Source organism: Bufo gargarizans, chromosome 6 (genome assembly GCF_014858855.1).
Source record: "Bufo gargarizans isolate SCDJY-AF-19 chromosome 6, ASM1485885v1, whole genome shotgun sequence".
Taxonomy (NCBI): Eukaryota; Metazoa; Chordata; class Amphibia; order Anura; family Bufonidae; genus Bufo; species Bufo gargarizans.
Genome location: NC_058085.1, coordinates 123,074,946 through 123,094,341, shown reverse-complemented (window position 1 = coordinate 123,094,341; position 19,396 = coordinate 123,074,946). Strand labels below are relative to the sequence as shown.

The 19,396-nt window shown below is 42.5% G+C and overlaps 1 protein-coding gene across 2 annotated transcripts; it reads left to right on the top strand.

Annotated features, from left to right (window-relative positions):
- The first annotated feature begins 1,297 nt into the window (after window positions 1-1,297).
- On the top strand, window positions 1,298-19,161 carry CCR7 (C-C motif chemokine receptor 7). Of its 2 annotated transcripts, XM_044297779.1 has the most exons (4): window positions 1,298-1,392; window positions 11,623-11,660; window positions 14,238-14,306; window positions 17,267-19,160. In XM_044297779.1, exons 1-4 carry the CDS (start codon window positions 1,371-1,373, stop codon window positions 18,332-18,334), a joined length of 1,197 nt encoding a protein of 398 aa, XP_044153714.1. In that variant the 5' UTR covers window positions 1,298-1,370; the 3' UTR covers window positions 18,335-19,160. The 2 variants fall into 2 exon arrangements, with proteins under 2 accessions (XP_044153714.1, XP_044153715.1); XM_044297780.1 differs by lacking the exon at window positions 14,238-14,306 and having other exon boundaries at window positions 1,326-1,392; window positions 17,267-19,161.
- The last annotated feature ends 235 nt before the right edge of the window (window positions 19,162-19,396 follow it).

Below are 19,396 nucleotides of genomic sequence, written 5' to 3'. Positions count from 1 at the left end.
AGCCTTGGGGGATATTGTCATATCATTTATTTAAGTAGGGGGGGCTCGGCTTGGTAACATAAAAAGAAATCCAGGTGCAGGCATAGTATTATCTAATAATTGGGCTCATGCACACAAACGTATTTTCTATCCGCTTCCGTTCTGTTTTGTTTTTTTTGCGGACCATATGCGGAACCATTCACTTCAATGGGGCTGTAGAAAATACAGAAGTTACTCTGTGTGCATTCCGTTTCAGTTTGTCCGCATGGCCGTTACGCAAAAAAGTAGTGGATGTCCTATTATTGTCCGCAAATCACAGGCCCCATTCAAGTCAATGGGTTCGCAAAAAATACAGAACGCCCACAGAACACATCCGTATGTCATCCGTAGTTCATCCGTATTTTGCGGATCCATACTGTAGAAATGCTATGCCCAGCCCATATTGCTCATGTGTTTGGTGATTAAGGCTACTTTCACACTGGCGTTTCTGGGTCCGCTTGTGAGATCCGTTTCAGGGCTCTCACAAGCGGCCCAAAACGGATCAGTTCAGCTCCAATGCATTCTGAATGGATAAGGATCCGTTCAAAATGCATCAATTTGGCTGCGTTTGGTCTCCATTGCGTTTTTTAGGCGGTCACTTGGCAGCATTTTGGTGTCCGCCTGACTATGCAGAGCCAAACGGATCCGTCCTGACTTACAATGTAAGTCAATGGGGACGGATCCGTTTTTCACTGACACAATATGGTGCAATTGAAAACAGATCCGTCCCCCATTGACTTTCAATGTAAGTCAAGACGGAACCGTTTTGACTTAGACTTTTTTTTTGAATGAATAATGCAAACGGATCTGTTATGAACGGATACAAGCGTTTGCATTATTGGTGCGGATCCGTCTGTGCAGATACAAGACGGATCCGCACTGAATGCCAGTGTGAAAGTAGCCTAATAAGTTACTGTCTCTGTATACGATCCGCAAAAAACAGATAAAATACGGAAACCATACGGATATGTTTTGTGCAATAACGGAATGGAAGAGGACTTAAATCAGAGAAAAAAAAACTCAGATACGGAACAACGGATCAGTGAAAGACGGACCGCCAAACAACAACGGTCGTGTGCATGAGCCCTTAGGGTCATTACACAGTGGTCCTCTTAAGCCAGTGAATCTCTTTAGGTTTTGGTAAAATTCTAGAAGATTTTAAGTTCCATTTTGTGAAGTATATCACCCTAGATGTTCATAGGTGTTATAATGCATGTGCTGGTATTCAGGAAGGAGGGGAGGTTCTATAAGTTCAGCAAATACAGTTCATACGTTCAGACAAGGATTCATTAATTCTACAGCGCAGACAGGATCTCGTCTACAGACAGTGAGGAACCCAATCACCTTCCACCATGCTGCAGCTGCAAGGAAGTGGTGAGTACTAACCAGAGAGCAGAGCCCATCAGATACCACAGGCTGCAAGCACTGATTTTAGAATAGAGCTGGAGAGAACGGGATGTCCAGTAGACTTTCTTCTGCATGTTTTAATATTTTAATGGCAATATTTGAATGTTATATTTCTGTGTCTTTTGCAACCCCACAGTTAGAACTGAGATTATGTTCTTGTAAAATATTACATAATAGTGATGAATGGGCGGTGTTCTCCACAATTTCAGAATTTTCAATCACACTGTTTATACCTCATGCACATGACCGTGTCCGTATTGTGATCCACAAACCACACAGATGCGCAAAATACGGATCCTTTCTCTGTGCAATCACTCCCATCTCTAGAAATGACTATTCCTGTCCGCAATATTATGTTCCGTGTGGACAGTCAGTTTTTTTTTGTTGACCCTCAGAAATGAATCGGTCCATGTGCAATCCACAAAAAATGCAGATTGGATGCAAAATTGGTGTGGGTCCCACCAGTTGGATCCCCATCGATCTAGTATTTAGCACTTATTCATCATTAGGGCTGGACTACTCCTTTAATGAATACTAGAGTCTGTCATTTAGGACATGGGTTGTAGCTATATGGGGTGCAGAGGTACCAGGCACACCAGGGTGCTGTTGTCTAAGGGACCAAAAGGCTCCTCCACCACATAAGAAGACACCAGTATTATTAATGGCACATGGTAGGTGGGGTTCTGTTACAGATTTTGCTTTGGGGCACAGGAATTTCAAGTTACTTCTCTGGGGACCTGAGTGGGGATCACAGTTCCTAAGGTCCTACCAGCATAACCTTCTATCTGATATCATATGTAGAACATTTCCAAATCTAGAGAACAGGCAGAAAAATGCGGCTGACGTTGGGTTGCTTTGAATTGACGATCGAGGAGAAACTCATAGCAAATATAAAAATGAGGTCCTTTTCAGGTGCTGCTTGACACTAGCACACTCATAATAACCCACTACAGGAGGTCCTAGTGCCCTGATACTATTTAATGGATCTAATACTTTTTCCACCTTGTATGGTAACATTAATCTTTTTTTATTGAATTTTTTTATTGTCGCCTAATTTGCCTCTCAGCGTCACATCTGCTCCTCATAACCACAGTCTAGCCACCTTAGATAGCGGTCAGTCAAGTACTCGTTCTGCTGAAAGATATTCCTCATGACCCCGCCCTATACATTTGAACATTTAGCTTGGTCAAGCATGTGCATGTGTTATAAGGCAATACCAGTCACCGCTAGAAGCAGTTTATCTGCTGTGAGAACAAAGAATTCGACATGTTGAAAACCAAGATGTTAACCCTTTCTTTGGAACATCCCAGATGGTCGCAGATTTGATATGGTCCCATCGCAAAACTTATGGTCCATCTTGCCCCACCCAGTTTCCCAGTACTCGTACAGCATACACTCCCAGGCAACATGGAGTGCAGTGCCCCAGATGTTTGTTGAATTTACATTTTTTATGTATTAAAAAGTGGAACAGATACTTCCTAAATATAGCATTCATTCTTACTACCATATTTCTCAATGTATTCACACCAGACAACTAGGCTAAATACACTGATACATTTTCTCCGATACAGCTCTAAATCACTGCCTCTCTTCATGTAATATATTACAAAACTGGCTGCCTGCAGCCACCACTAGGGGGGGAGGGGGGCTCAGTGCTTAAGAATTTATACAGTTACCATTGAATACAATCGAAGCTGTACAATCTCTGTGTACTCTTTGAGCTCCCCCTAGTGGATGCAGTGTTTTTATGTTGGTAACAGAAGAAGGAGTTCAGCTTTGGTCCCTCGATCCCACCTGGCCCCCTAGAAGTCATATGGTCTCTCATAGAGGGCACCACTGGATGGTCTCACCATTGGCTTTGGCCAGCATTTATCTAATGTCAGCTCTCTCCAGATAACTCACCCCCTCATTCTGCACCCTTTGGCTTTCTATACTCTTTTGTGTGTTATCCGAGGAGGTAGATCTATCAATCTGCCATTAATCTCTTGCCTACTAGTGATAATGAGAGGACAACATTACATTTTGCAGTAGGCTGTAAAGCGAGATGCACAACTTTTTTTTTCCACAGACAAATTATGGAAAAATATTTTTTATTTTTTTTGAGCAGCATCTCTTTTAAAAAAAAAAAAAACTGTTTTGCATACAGTATATATTGTGTTATTACCATGTTCCAAATCATAGAACATGACCTATAGCCAAAAGGGACTTTTTAAAGTTCTTGAGAAATATAAGTGAGATAAAACAAAGCCTTTGTTTATCGGCTGTAAACCCCCGACTGAGAGAAAATAGAAAAAAAAATGAAAGTGAGGAAGTTGGTTTATGGTCAAAAGTGTGTAATGCAAAAGTCTCAGTAAGTGACACCAATGTTAACGGCTGCATCCGACAACTCATGAGTCATCTTTAAAACTTCTTCACCAATATATAGTAAACTGAGGTACATATAAAGGTGCACCAAATGGTAAAATTCTCTCTTTTTCTGATTCAGAGCTCCAAATCACGTGAATAGACATAGTTATGTTCAAAGGTTCTGAGTGATGTCAACACTAGAGGGAGATGGCTGCATATATTGTATACACTGAACTCAGTAATAAAACAGTATGCTGCAAACCCTGAAGCTCCCCCTGGTGGCAGCTATAAGTAGTTGAAATGTTATCAATGTTTGACTATGAGAAATGAGAAAACTGAGCTCTCACAATATAATATAAATGTTCAGTGTTCCACACAAAAAGCGCTCCAAGACATGGTCAATTGCAGAACAATCTCCCAACTCTCCGAGCCAGAAGACACCTGCAAAGGTCTGTGACCAGCAGCTAGCCTCAGCTGAACCAGAGGTGAGGCTAAACCAGATAAAGTGCCCACCTTGCTCTGGCATCCACCTGAGCTGCCACCCCAGTTGTAGTCTGGCTTTCAGGGGGGTGAGGTACTTGATGGCCACACACTCCGACCATACCCCCACCTCCCCCAAATATCTCAATGGATAGTCCACAAGGGCAGCGAAACCCTGAAAAGTCCTGGTGACAAACAAATGTGGAATGTGAACACACACTGAATAAAAAAATTATAATAAGTAAACCTGTGTCATTGCGGTCCCGACATGCCTAGCCAGAAAGCCTGGGCAAAGAGAGGGTATTGCACTCAAATGTGAGAAAGTGAAGTTCATGCAAATGTGCCATCACACAATGGGATCCCACCCCCAGTGAGATGAGGTACCCCAGGGTCACCACTCCTGGGACACTTTTGCATCTCTGGCTTTCAAGCAACCCAGCCCATGGTGGGTTAGGTTGGACTTCTATATGTAGATTTTCCCCATCTCAGTGGCCCGGTCCTACTGCTCATAAGAACAGATGCTACACTTGATCTTAGATGATACATTTGGTCCATGGATAGACACTTTTGTCTAACTTTATTCCAACTATTGGTTGTTTTAGTTTGAGACACATTTTTATATCAGAATTGTGGCACAATTTTGGTGCTAAATGTTGCAAATTAGGCTACGTGCACTTCCTGTAAATTGGCACAATCTAAGCCAGAATCTAGGAGAACTCATATTAGAAAATGTGGGCCATAATGGTAGAGATAAAAACAGCATATGTAACTGTTTGAATTGTCCTCTTCTGTCAATCTGATAAAAATCATTTTCAGTGGTTTGTGGGAAACCTGGATCATAATCAGCAGGTCTGTATTATCTGCTAAAAACACAAAATGCAATCGCACACTGCAACCAGCACTCTGCCCTGCCTCTATGCTGGATGTTGAATGAGGAATTGGAGTACATTTTGGCCAAAGCGTAATAAGCCACTCACCAAGTCAAGGTCGCCTCCATGAGTGGTCCCTAACACTAGTTCCTACCTTTTATGGGCCATGACAGCCACATAAAGTCCAGGGAGCGCAGGCACAGCATGCACGCCAAGCACACTCTGCTTTTAACCCCGTCCGGTGCCATTACAGCTTTCATCGGATCCAGGGATGCAAGTACTCACATGCATGCTGAACCCACTATATACTTCTCCTGGAGCCTAATGGCCTGGTAGGTGCTATATAAGCAGACTCAGTTTTATACTGAATTTAAAACCAGCCTCCAGGGGGCAGATTAACTGGACAGGTGTGCTTGACTGCTTGGAGATCGCCACGCCTCCAATAAGTACTACAAAGAGAAAAATATGGAAAATTCAGCCCGCACTACCCCTAGCAGGTGCAGATTGCTATGGCGAAATAGAGATATAAATGTAAAAACACAAAATGCAATCGCACACTGCAACCAGCACTCCCTGGACTTTATGTGGCTGTCATGGCCCATAAAAGGTAGGAACTAGTGTTAGGGACCACTCATGAAGGCGACCTTGACGTGGTGAGTGGCTTATTACGCTTTGGCCAAAATGTACACCAATGTCTTATTCAACATCCAGCATAAAGGCAGGGCAGAGTGCTGGTTGCAGTGTGCGATTGCATTTTGTGTTTTTACATTTATATCTCTATTTCGCCATAGCAATCTGCACCTGCTAGGGGTAGTGCGGGCTGAATTTTCCATATTTTTCTCTGTATTATCTGCTGTAAGATTTTTTTTTCCATCCAGCTCTCCGGGAACCCTGAACAGAAAATACACTTATATATGTATTATTACACAACTTGCTGTTTAAAAGGGACCTAAACCATTACTGAAACCACAAACGTGCAGGAGCTGTTTCTCGGCAAAATCATTAACAATCAATATAAAAACTGCAGTGACCACATGCCAATGTGGTTTTTGGCTGAATCACAGCAGCAACACTACTACTCCAAGTGGCATTGCTTCAATGGAGGCAAACCACACGTCTGCTACAGAACCTGGGGGAGGGGCTCCCACCTCTGAAATTCTTCTCTTTCCAGAGTGAAAACACTGCATCTTCATGCGGCTACCACTAGTGGGAGCTCAGTGCAAACAGTTTATTACAGCTTTCATTTCAGTCAATAAATTCCTATGCACTAAGCTCCCCCTAGTGGTGGCTGCAGGCAGACAGTTCTCTAATAGATGAAAAGCAAGAGATTTATCAATGCATTTATGCTAGTTGTCTGGTGTGAATACATTCAGAAATATATGGGGTCATTTATCAAACTGTTGTAAAGTAGAACTGGGTTAGTTGCCCATAACAACCAAATTTCACCTTTCATTTGTCTAAAGGAGCTGTCAAAAATGAGAGGTGGAATCTGATGTTGCTATGGGCAACTAAGCCAGTTCTACTTTACAACAGTTTGATAAATGACCCCAATAGTATTCAGAATAAATTCCGTATTTATAGAGCATTTGAAATATCTTAAGGCTCTTTCACATTTTTTTTTACATTTTGTTATGTTGTGGCCTTTTGTTAAAATAAAAAAAGTTTACATTTTTCCCAATCATTCTGCACTGAACTTCCCATAATGACAAAGTGAAAACCAAATGTTAGGAATCTTTGCAAATTTATAAAAAAAATCTAGCATTGACATAAGTACACACTCTTTACTCAGGACTCAGCTGAAGCAGCGATTACAGCCTCTAGTCTTCTTGGGTATGTTGCCACAAGGTTTGCACACCTAGATTTGGGAATCTTCTGTCATTCATCTCTGCAGATCCTCTGTCAGGCTAAATGAGGACTGTCAGTGGACAACCATTTTCAGGTCTCTCCAGAGATGTTCAATTGGGTTCAAGTCAGGACCATGGTTCGACCACACAAGGACATTCAGAGTTTTCCATAAGCAATTCCTGTGATGTCTTGGCTGTGTGCTTAGGGTCATTGTCTGAAGTCCTGAGCACCGTGGATCTGCTTTTCATTAAGAATAGCTTTGTAGTTTGTTTTGCAAACTTGCATGTGTCTTTTATTGAGGAGAGGCATCTTTCTGGAAGTGTTGCCGTGATGGCTGACCTTCTGGAAGTTTCTCCCATCTGCACAGCCAGAGTGAACATTCATTTCTATCTTACCAAAGCCCTTTTCTCCACGATAGTTTGGTGGGGCGAACAGCTCTAGGAAGAGTCTTGGGTGTTCCATATTTCTCTTTAAGAATTATGGAGGCCACTGTGCTCTTGGAAATTTTGAGAGTAGCAGAATTTTTTTGTACCCCCTTCAGATCTGCGCCTCCACACAATCATGCCTAATCAACTGAATTTACCACAGGGGGACTCCAGTCAATGTGTACAAACATCTCAAAGATGATCAAGAGAAATGGGAGACCTCCAGAGCTAAGTTTCATCGTAGCAAAGGGTCCGAATATTTATGTCCACGCAAAAGTTAACTTTTTCCTTTTTTTAAATTTGCTAATATTTTCTCATTAAGGGGGATTGAGTGGATTGAGGAGGGTTAGGGGGGATTTTAGCCCAAGGCTGCAACATAGCAAAACGTGAAAAAGTAAATGGGTCTGAAGACTTTCTGAATGCACTGTATGAAACACCTGTTCCACTTTAGGGCTCGTTCACACGACCGTATGTCTTTTTCAGTGTTTTGCGGGCCGTTTTTCCCGGATTCCCATCTTTTTCAGTAGTGTTTCTGATTCCGTTCTGTTTTTACGTTCCGTTTTTCCATATGGCATATACAGTATACAGTAATTACATAGAAAAAAATTGGTCTGGGAATAACATTTTCAATAGATGGTTCTGCAAAAACGTAACGGATACGGAAGACATACGGAGTACATTCCGTATGTGTTTCGTTTTTTTTTTGCGGACTCATTGACTTGAATGGAGCCACGGAACGTGATTTGCGGGCAATAATAGGACATGTTCTATCTTTCAACGGAACAGAAAAGCGGAACAATGGAAACGGAATGCATACGGAGTACATTCAGGTTTTTTTACGGAACCACTGAAATGAATGGTTCCGTATACTGACCATATACGTAAAGCAAAAAACAGCCCGTATATGGAACGCAAAAAAACGTTTGTGTGAACGAGCCCTTACTCAGATAAAAGTAAGAAGTGGGTGAGGCGGAGAGATTTATTTTTTATTACAATTTTTTCAATTAGTATTTTGTCAGAAATCTGGGGCTTTGCATTCTGCATTACCTGGGAGTGATGATGAGATCTGTGTACTCCCCCGGCTACTACATATGGTTTTCCCCATATAAAGTGGCGTAGTATATATTTGACTGGGGGCATTCATGTTATCACCACCTCCTTCCCCGTACCGTAATGTTTTTAAAAATAGGTTTGGAAAAGGCTTGTTCTGGCTAAGGCTTCGTTCACATCACCGTTCAGCCTTTCCGTTCTCCTGCTCCGTTTAGGAGTCAAACGGAGCCCTTAGGACCCCATAGACTATAATGGGGCCCGTTATGTTTCCGCTCAGAAGATGATTTTGAAGCGGAGACAAAAGTTGTGCATGCAGGACTTTTGTCTCCGCTTATAAATAATCTTCTGAGCGGAAACATAACGGACCCCATTATAGTCTAGGGGGCCTAAGGGCTCCATTTGGCGTCAGTTATGTGCCTTATCCGTCCTTTCCGTTCTCCTGCTCCTAAACGGAGCAGGAGAACGGAAAGGCTGAACGGTGATGTGAACGAAGCCTTCATTTGCTCATTTCCAGCTGGGCAATGGCAGACATGCAGAGTTTAGTCCTGAACTTTTAATAAGTCCCTATTCCACACTTACGGTAAATACACTTTCTATTAGGCTACATGCACACAAATGTATTTTGTTTCCGTGTCCGTTCAGTTTTTTTTGCGGATAGGATGTGGACCCATTCCTTTCAATGGGTCCGCAAAAAACGCGGACAGCACACCGTGTGCATAAATATGTCCGTTCCGTTGCCCCACAAAAAAAAAAAATAGTGCATGTCCTATTTTTTTCTAGTTTGCGGACAACGATAGACATTATTACAATGGATCCGCAAAAAAAACAAAAAAAACGGATGCCATACGGAACATCATCCGTTATGGTCATGTGCATGTAGCCTAAATCTCAGTATCGAACCCCATAGCTGTGCCTACTGCCTCTTCTTTGCTGGTATTGCAGTTAGAAGAATTGTAGAGGTTCATGCAATCTGAGGAGAGGGGAACGAGCCAACTTCTGCCAGGGTCCATTCTCTCCACATGGTACATGCAAATTTCTTAATTTTTCTTTGATTCCTCAAAGTTTGATGTTCTGACTTCAGTAACTTACAAGAATCCTCATGTCATAAACATGTCTTCTTCAGCGGCCACGTGACATGAATGCACTGTGTGACACTAACATCTGCCGATAAGGAATGACTGTACTGAAGATGACACAAATGAATAATATCTGCATGGTCTGAGGAAACCGATGATGTAGATGTTTGACGGATATGACGGCATATGAGCAGCCTACAATATGTTATTTTTCAGAACTATGCAATGTGCATACGGCCTGGGCTACACTGCGACTTTTTGGAGCGTGACTGGTTGATTTTAAACTATTGAATGGCAGCTGCACATTCCACATTCATCTGAACGCATTCATTTGGATTTCAGCTGTAGTTCAATAGTTAAAATCAGTCAGTCGCGCTGCAAAAAGTCGCAGTGTAGTCCTAGCCCAACATCCATGATATCAATGACAGTGAGAGTCAGGGGTCCTGCAAGATAAGATAAATATCAGGAGCACCCTGGAGCACAGTGTGCATATAAACCAGGCATCCTCAACCTGCAGCCCTCCAGCTGTTGCAAAACTACAACTCCCAGCATGCCCGAACAGGTATCAGCCTACAGCAGGGCATTGTGGGAGTTGTAGTTTTACAACTGCTGGAGGGCCGCAGTTTGAGGATGCCTGATATAAACTATTTACCACCCTATTTGTCACTTGGACAGATGATAATAAAATATGTTTATTACACATTAAAATTATACAGTGACCAAAAAGGCAGATATAATAATCAAAAAATAACTGAATAATATCACCATATACAATGTATGGCTCGGTGCTTGGTATGCTATGAAGAGGCCACAGTGCTCGTAGGAGCGCAGCAGGGGTGTCAGGTAACTGTTAAACTGCCTGATGTATGGGCAGTGCGACAACACATCCACCGGTGCTCGTTTGCACTGGCCTGATTACATAGGCTGATGCAAACAAAATGCAGGAGGAACGATTAGTTCTGTCTTCATTCTGTTCTATTCATTATTGACAGTACATCCCCTATTAGGGCTCATGCACACGACCATTGGCTGTTTTGCAGTCCGCAGAGTGCGGATCCACAAAACACATATACCAGTCATGTGCATTCCGCTTTTTGCGGAACGTAACAGAACCATATAGTGACTGAATAATACTACCATATAGTGACTGAATAATACCACCATATAGTGACTGAATAATAACACCATATAGTGACTGAATAATACCACCATATAGTGACTGAATAATACCACCATATAGTGACTGAATAATACCACCATATAGTGACTGAATAATAACACCATATAGTGACTGAATAATACCACCATATAGTGACTGAATAATAACACCAAATAGTGACTGAATAATAACACCATATAGTGACTGAATACTAACACCATATAGTGACTGAATAATCTCACCTTATAGAGACCGAGTAATACCACCATATAGTAACTGAATAATACCTCTATATAGTGACTGAGAAATACCACCACGTAATGACTGAATAATGGCATAATATAGTGACTGAACAATACCACCATATAGCCACAGAATAATACCACCATACCTGAGTGTGACTGAATAATGCCACCATATAGTGACTGAGAGATACTACTATGTAATGACTGAATAATGGCATAACAATATTACCATATAGCCACTGAATAATACCACCATATTGTACCTGAATGTGACTGAATAATACCACCATATTGTACCTGAATGTGACTGAATAATGCCACCATATAGTAACTGAATAACACCAACGTATAGTGACTGCATAATACTGCCATATAGTGATTCAATAATAGCACTATATAGCAATTGAATAGTATTAACTAATAATAACTGAATAATACCATAATATAGTGATTGAGAAACACCACCATGTAGTGACTGATTAATGCCATCATATAGTAACTGAATAATACCACCATATAGTGACTGAATAATACTACTGTATAGTGACTGAGAAATATTACCATGTAGTGGCTGAGTAATACCATCCTATAATGACTGGATGAAATCACTCTTTAGTGACTGAATAATGCCACCATATAGTAACGGAATAATACCGCTGCATAGTGCCAGAATAATATTGTTTTTTTTTGTTTGTTTTTTAGAGCTTCTGCTCATGGTTCTTATCCTGGCCATCCTGCAGGTGAGTGTACTGTAGAAAAGTCATGGCAGACCACGCATAGCCACATTTCCCTGTCTTTACCACATTGATTTGGTTGCTGGGGCTTTGTCTTCATGAACCCCTCCCTACAACTGTTCTCTGCACTTCCTACCTATCCCTCGAAACCACAAGCCCTTTGTAGCATTCTTTCTCGACTTGCTATATTTGCTTCCTCTGCCAGAAGAAGATCTCAACTACAAAGGCATCATCCAGAATAAATGTCTCACCCCCACAGCGCTCACGTTATCTGCGCACGTATAACTGTACATGGGACTACGCCCATCGCCCTCCTAACCACACAGGGCCTATACACTGGCGCGTCTACTACTCCTAGTATTGTAGTAACCACATACCCCCGCACTTATCTATGTAATAAATTCCACTGTATTACTGAGAAATTCGTAGAAAGTCAAGCTAGAAAACAAAAGAAGTTCTCCAGAAGCAGCCAGATTCCCTCCTTTATTTGTCCTCCCACCATTCTATACATCGCAGTTCAATACACGCTGCAGTCAAGGTAAAACCGGTAGCATCCTGATTCTTGTGAATAGAATGCCAAAACTGCAGTGTAGACTGGCAGAGCAGTAGGAGGATGCATGCCTATTTCCATAACAAAGCAGATTTACTTGCCAGAGAGTTGCTTGAAGCCTCTATAGTCTGCGGATGGCCCAGAAAACAACTTGTGCACTTAAAGTTCTTTAAGGGAGTTTTCTAGGACTTAAACATTGATGGCATCTTCTTAGGATAGGAGTCCTCTGTCCAGGACTGTCCATCGTACTGCAGCACAAGGACTCCAGCACTGGGGCATGTGCACATCTCTGCCTGCGTTAAAGGGAACCTGTCACCATGAAATGCAGCGCAGTCTGCCAGGAGGAGCTGAGCAAATTGATGTATAGATTTATGGGAAAAGATTAACCACTTAGTGACCAGACGGTTTTAGGCTTTACTGATCAAGCGTTTTTCATTCCTTTTTTCATCTTTGCTTTCCAAGAGCTATAACTTTTTTATTTTGGCATCACTATAGTTATTAGCATTTGGATCCCAAATCATGCAACATATAACAAACAAACCTTATTTATCAAAAATTAGAAAAACTCCCCTTTTAGCTGTTTTGCAGGACAATCCAATAAAAATCTTGACTGCCGGCAATAGTGCATCAGCACCTGGCAAGTCAAAATATAATGCATAAATTACTAACGAACCATATAAATGTGACCAATGCACTAAACTACAAAAGTAAAAAAAAAAACACCACATACTGTAATCACCAATACAAGACAGCTGTTCATAATGAGGAAGTCCAGCAGTGGTCTCACCCATGATCAAGTGTGAAGAAGGCATCTCACCAGACATGAGATCTCACCAGTCATGTGATCTGTAACGGCAACTTTTTAGACATCAGTCTTAAAGGGCTTCTGTCACCCCCACTAAACTTTTTTTTTTTTTCCGGGGGCTTCTTATAATCCCTATACTGCAATATATGAATACATAATGTTATTAGTCATTTTGGTTCAGTAGATAATGAATAAAACGTACTTTTATAATATGCAAATTACCTGTCTACCAGCAAGTAGGACGGCTACTTGCTGGTAGCAGCCGCATCCTCCTATCATAAAGACACCCCTCCGCATGTTAATTGACAGGGCCAGAGAACGCGCTCGTCCTCTGGCTGGCCCTGTCTGCTATCAAGATCTCGCGCCTGCGCCATAACGGTATTCAGTCGGCGCAGGCGCACTGAGAGGAGGACGCTCGCTCGGCCGCTCCTTCCTCAGTGCGCCTGCGCCGGGTATAGATGTGACGTCATCGGCGCAGGCGCATTAAGGATGGAGCGGCCGAGCGAGCGTCCTCCTCTCAGTGCGCCTGCGCCGACTGAATACCGTTACGGCGCAGGCGCGAGATCTTGATAGCAGAAAGGTGTCTTTATGATAGGAGGATCCGGCTGCTACCAGCAAGTAGCCGTCCTACTTGCTGGTAGACAGGTAGTTTGCATATTATAAAAGTATGTTTTATTCATTATCTACTGAACCAAAATGACTAATAACATTATGTATTCATATATCACAGTATAGGGATTATAAGAAGCCCAAAAAAAAATATATGAGTTTAGTGGGGTGACAGAAGCCCTTTAATAAAGCCCCACCGCTGGCGGTGGATAGCCAACGTTATGAAGATTCGCCGACCACTCCATAACTTCGGCATATCTAGCACCAGTTCTACATGTAAGCTTCCTAGCTGTCTTACATTTGGACCATTTGCTACGCTACACCCACTTTTTTTAGACCTGGCGCCATCTGCACCTGAAATACGCCTAATCTAGTCGTATTACAGAATAGTAATAGGAAATATATATCGCCAACCACTAATTATAGAACAGGCAATCTTCTGTGAGCTTCACATAGACAATATTAATCCCATCCTGGACAGCAAGCAGAGATTAAAAAAATGACTGCAGGTAAAAAGGTACCAGTGACCTGTCATAATTGGATGCCATATTAAATTGTGTATTTCTATTCCATTTAAAAAAGTCACACCTGTATATAACCTGGCTTATCTATATTACAGGTAGACTCCGAGAATGCGGGCACTGAGCTGAATAATCCTGCCAACAGCAGCATCAGCCCCTGCTCCCCTGTGAGTATGTGAGCCTGTGCTGGGATGGTGCCTATACACAGCAGTCTATTAGAATAAGCTTAGCTGCAGTTTAAAGCATAGGTAAGGGACAGACCAGCAAGCAGATCTTCTAATGTGATTAAAGGTGGATTTTAAACTATCATGGATTTCCATTTGATAGTTCAGAAAAGTGGAAGTCAGTAATTATAGCTGTCCAGCAACTGCAACCTGACCCCTGTATTAGCCACAGGCTTTCTTATAAGGGAATACTTATTTATAAAAGCAGAGGTCCAGAGATGTCAATCTAGGAGAGCCCTTTTCAGACTTATACTAGAACATCAGGTTGCAGACCCCTAAATATATTCAGACCTGCCTATATTAGTATTAGACCCCATACCAGGCCTCAAAATTAATTTCAGATCCTACAACCATATTTTAATATCAGACCCCAGGCCAGACCCCTACATTAATCTTGGACCCAAGACCCATATCTTAATATCAGATCCCAGAACAGACCCCTAAATTAATTTCAGACCCTACACCCATATGTTAATATCAGACCCCAGACCATACCCCTTAATTAATTTCAGACCCTACGCCCATATCTTAATATAAGACCCCCGAACAGACCCCTAGATTAATTTCACAATCCAGACTAGATCCAGTAAATATATTCAGATACCCAATATTAGTCCCTGAGTGCCTCTGCGCTGGGCCCTGATGCCATCCAGTGTCAGAACTTACCAAGTGTTTGGTGATCATGTAGGATGGAAAGTTGGTAGCCATATTAAAGAGGACATTTAGAGGAGACATAATAGAAAGTCAGGGTGTCACGGTGGGGAGTGGGGGAACCCCCTCACTGTACAATGAGGAGCGGGAAGAGCAACTAGGCCTGACAGATAGGATAAGGGAGCAGGTCACCTCCTATTGCTTCCCTAATCCTGGCCCTTTCTCCTCACCATATGAGCAGACCTGGATGGTAGGACGGCTCATACCCAGGAACCCAGAGAAGGGACAGACAGCTACAGTGCACAGCTACTGAATCTGCAGGCAAGTGCCTAGAAACAACACGCACTTAACTAACGCGGCAACAACGACAACCAGAGCCCCATGCGGAAAGGATGCATGGTGCCCCCCTGGCAGAGCTGCACACTGATTTGTGGTTCTCCCTCCGGGGAACCCTGAGGCCCCCTTCCGGAGGCACAACACACAGGGAACATGTCTAGAAAACATGCTGGACAACAGACACCAACAGACCAGACATGTAACAACCACTAGACAAGACAACAACCACCCATACATAAACATCACCAAACATATGCAAGGGTAGTGAAGGGAAGGTAGACAACGGAATGACATAAAAGACATCGGAGAGACATCGATGTCCCACTAGGTGGCCCTCAAGGACTGGGTCCTCTTCTCCAGGAAAGGAGAAAAGTTCCAGCACCAACAAAGGCTGGAGTACAACTGACTCCAGCCTGGAAGCCATAGGTGATAAAACCCTAGTGGCCACACCCAGCCAGGAAGTTAGCTCCTCCAGCACCAGACAGGGGAGGAACCAGGAGAAGGGGAGCAAAGCCCATACATGCGGCAAATATAAGGTGTTGCCCCTGGCAACCAGCATGTACAGTTAATGTGTCATGGTACACAACAAAGACCGTGACACAGGGGTGTTGCTATATGGGGTTCTGGTGTAGTTGTTGTACCTGGGCATTGGTACCTGAGGTGGCCCATAGGCCTCTTGACCGCATTAAAGGCACTAGTACTACAAATGCCAGTAAGTGCTCTGTTTTGTCCCTACACTTGCCCCTTTTGCCCTCCCTATAATCCAGCTCTGTTTCAGAGCATTGCTCATGTACAGTGATGCAGCTGCTGAAGCAGATCACTGTGCCCCTCTCACTCCGAATCTGTGGCTTCCTGTGCTTTCACTCCAGGTGAGACAGGATGTGGTGATGAGAAGCACAGAGAATAGAAAATGTGCACTTCAATAAGGCAGGTTACTGGCATGGTCTGGTAGAGGATGTGAACCTAGAGAGGACTGACATGAACAGCCTTGTTGTACTAAGGCCATCAGTTCATGCTGTATGTGGATGCTATTATGGACTACTACTTACCTATGCCTCCAAATATACATACCGTGGTGTACTCAAATGTCAGTAAAACCATACCTTTACTTCCCTTACCGCTATTTTCGTTCTACCGAAAAAGCACTTTTATGTACATGTAAATGAGGCAAAAAGTGCCCAAGCCCAAAATGCCCAAGTCCACCACTCAAGTCAATCCCATCTGCCCCCTTCTTGTGTTCTCATATTCTGCCCAGCGATGTCACTGGTCCCCTGCATTTTCGCAAATCTTCCACAAACTACCATTTAGCAGGAGATGAGCGACATCTCCAAAAGAGGGGAACAGTATGAGAGGGCAAGGGAGAGACGCTGGGATCGATTGTGGAGACGGGCCTGGGCACTCTACAAGAAAGAAAGCTCCCATCGGGACACTTGGTACCTCATTTGCATAAATATTAAAGTGCTTTTTCTGTGGCCCCCACTAAGGGGAAATAAGAAGCCCACTACATACTGTTCATACATTGAGCTCCATAATACTATGGTATTCATTAAGCCACTAAACTCCTTGTAGAGCACAGTGTAATGCTCAGCTTGCCCTGTGGGTGCTGTAGGGTAATGGAACACTTAATGTCATCTGATTACAATTCAGTACAGATTACAGCTGGTCATGGGTCCCACCAGTGGGAAACTTTATGACCAGTTTATTCTCAGAGACCCTACAAGGGATAGTTCAAAGTGAGCAATCCATTTAAATTAGCCAAAGACATTTGTTGACAGATCCAGACAATTTTGAAATCTAATGTCTGTGGCGCGCTATGTCCAATTAGCTGGGTCCACCCACTTACCTGTATGGTCACGCCCATTCCAGAGTCCCATAGCTCTATTCATAATAACATCTAACTTTTTCAACTTTCACAGTTCTGTGATGGGATAGAAAATTCCACTGACATGAACAAAGAAGAAGACTACGTCACATTAGATTATATTGATTATGAAGAGCGATGTGGGAAACAAGATGTCCGGGTCTTCCGTTCCCACTTTCTACCACCCATGTACTTCATTATTTTCTTCATAGGGTTGGCTGGAAATAGTATGGTCATGCTAAGATACTTGTACTTCAAGAGACTAAAGACAGGAACAGACTACTACATGCTGAACTTGGCTATTGCAGACATTGTTTTCCTCTTAACCCTTCCTTTCTGGGCAGTAAGCATCAGTTACAGTTGGGTTTTTGGCAGTGAGATGTGTAAGGTTACATTCTGCCTGTCCAAGATGAGCTTTATCAGTGGGATGTTCCTGCTCATGAGCGTGAGCATTGAAAGATACTTTGCAATAGTCCAAGCACCCTCTGCCCATCGTCACAGAGCTAAGACTGTGCTCATCAGCAAGCTTACCAGTATTAGCATCTGGGTCCTGGCCTTCACTTTCTCCATTCCTGAATTGATCAATAGTGACATCAGGAACATAAAAGGAACAGACGTTTGCACCATATACTCGGCAAATTTACAAAGTCTAGAAGTAACACTGAAGATCACCCAGATGGTCTTAGGATTCCTTCTACCCTTTATCATCATGTCCCTTTGCTATAGTATGATTATCAGAACACTGCTCCGGGCACGTAATTTTGAGAAGTACAAAGCCATCAAGGTCATCATCGCCATAGTCATTGCATTTGTCATCTTCCAATTGCCATACAACAGTGTGATGTTGGTTAAGACCTTATACTACAACACCTCTGTGTGTACTCAGATCAAAAAATTGGATATAGCTGATGATGTAACCTACAGCCTTGCATGTTTGCGTTGTTGTCTTAACCCTTTTCTCTATGCCATCATTGGAGTCAAGTTCAGGAATGACATGTGTACATTCTTCAAAGATTTGGGCTGCTTAAGTAATGAGAAGTTTGCCCAATGGTCTACAGCCAAACCAAGCAAGAGAAGCTCTTTTGCAATGGACACAGAGACAACCACCACCTTTTCTCCTTGATATTACAGTGCTACCACAAACATTTTACACGTCATTGACATGACCACCCAATATGGTACCCCAAAAACGGTCTTCTAGAGGTGTGGTCCTCTCAAAGAAGAGTGCCACTGTACATAGGAAACTAAAAAGCCCTCTTAGAATGATGAAGTCTAGATCATGGGTGGTGTTCTCAAAGAGGTAGTCTTCTGGAAAGTTTTCACTGAATGTTTTTCTTTTTAATTGAAAAAAAAAATATTACTATGAGTTTTGCTCTTTAAAGTTTGACATTCATCTTTGCTTTTGAACTTTATGATCAGCAATTCACGAAACTCAGAAACTATAACTTTCTATCTGATGCACTGGAAAAGTTGACATTTGTCACGTTTTCATCTCATCAGTTTCTAGTTGACTGATTCTTACTGACCTTATCACATAATAAATTCCATAGCAGCCTCCAATTCTGTTGTGATATTAATAAGTTCTAATTCTAACTAAAAAGAATTGTCTGCAGGGAACTCCCTAAAATTATTTTGATGGTTATAAACAAAATATATATTTTTTAAATTTTTTATTTTATTTTTTTTTTACAATATTTTGCATAAGCTATTAAATTTAATGGGGCTGTACAGGATTATAAATACATAGTTGTTTACAGGTTGTGTGTGGTATTGTAGCCAAGTCCTTTGTTATTTAAGGGAGCTGAGCTGCAGTACCAGACACAACCAACGGACAGGTGTGGCACCTTTTCTAGAAGAAAGGAGACATGTTAGGCTAGGTCTACACGACGACATTTGTCGCGCGACATTTTGTTGCACCAATGTCGCGCGACAATTTTTATAATGGCAGTCTATGGTGTCGCACTGCAACATGCGACATGCTGCGACATTCAAGATGGATTTTTCTGCGACTGTCGCGTCGCAGTCGCAACATGTCACATGTTACAGTGCGACACCATAGACTGCCATTATAAAAATTGTCGCGCGACATTAGTGCAACAAAATGTGGCGCGACAACTGTTGCGCCCTGTCGCGCGACTTTTTGTAGCGCGACAAATGTCGTCGTGTAGCCCTAGCCTTAGTCTTC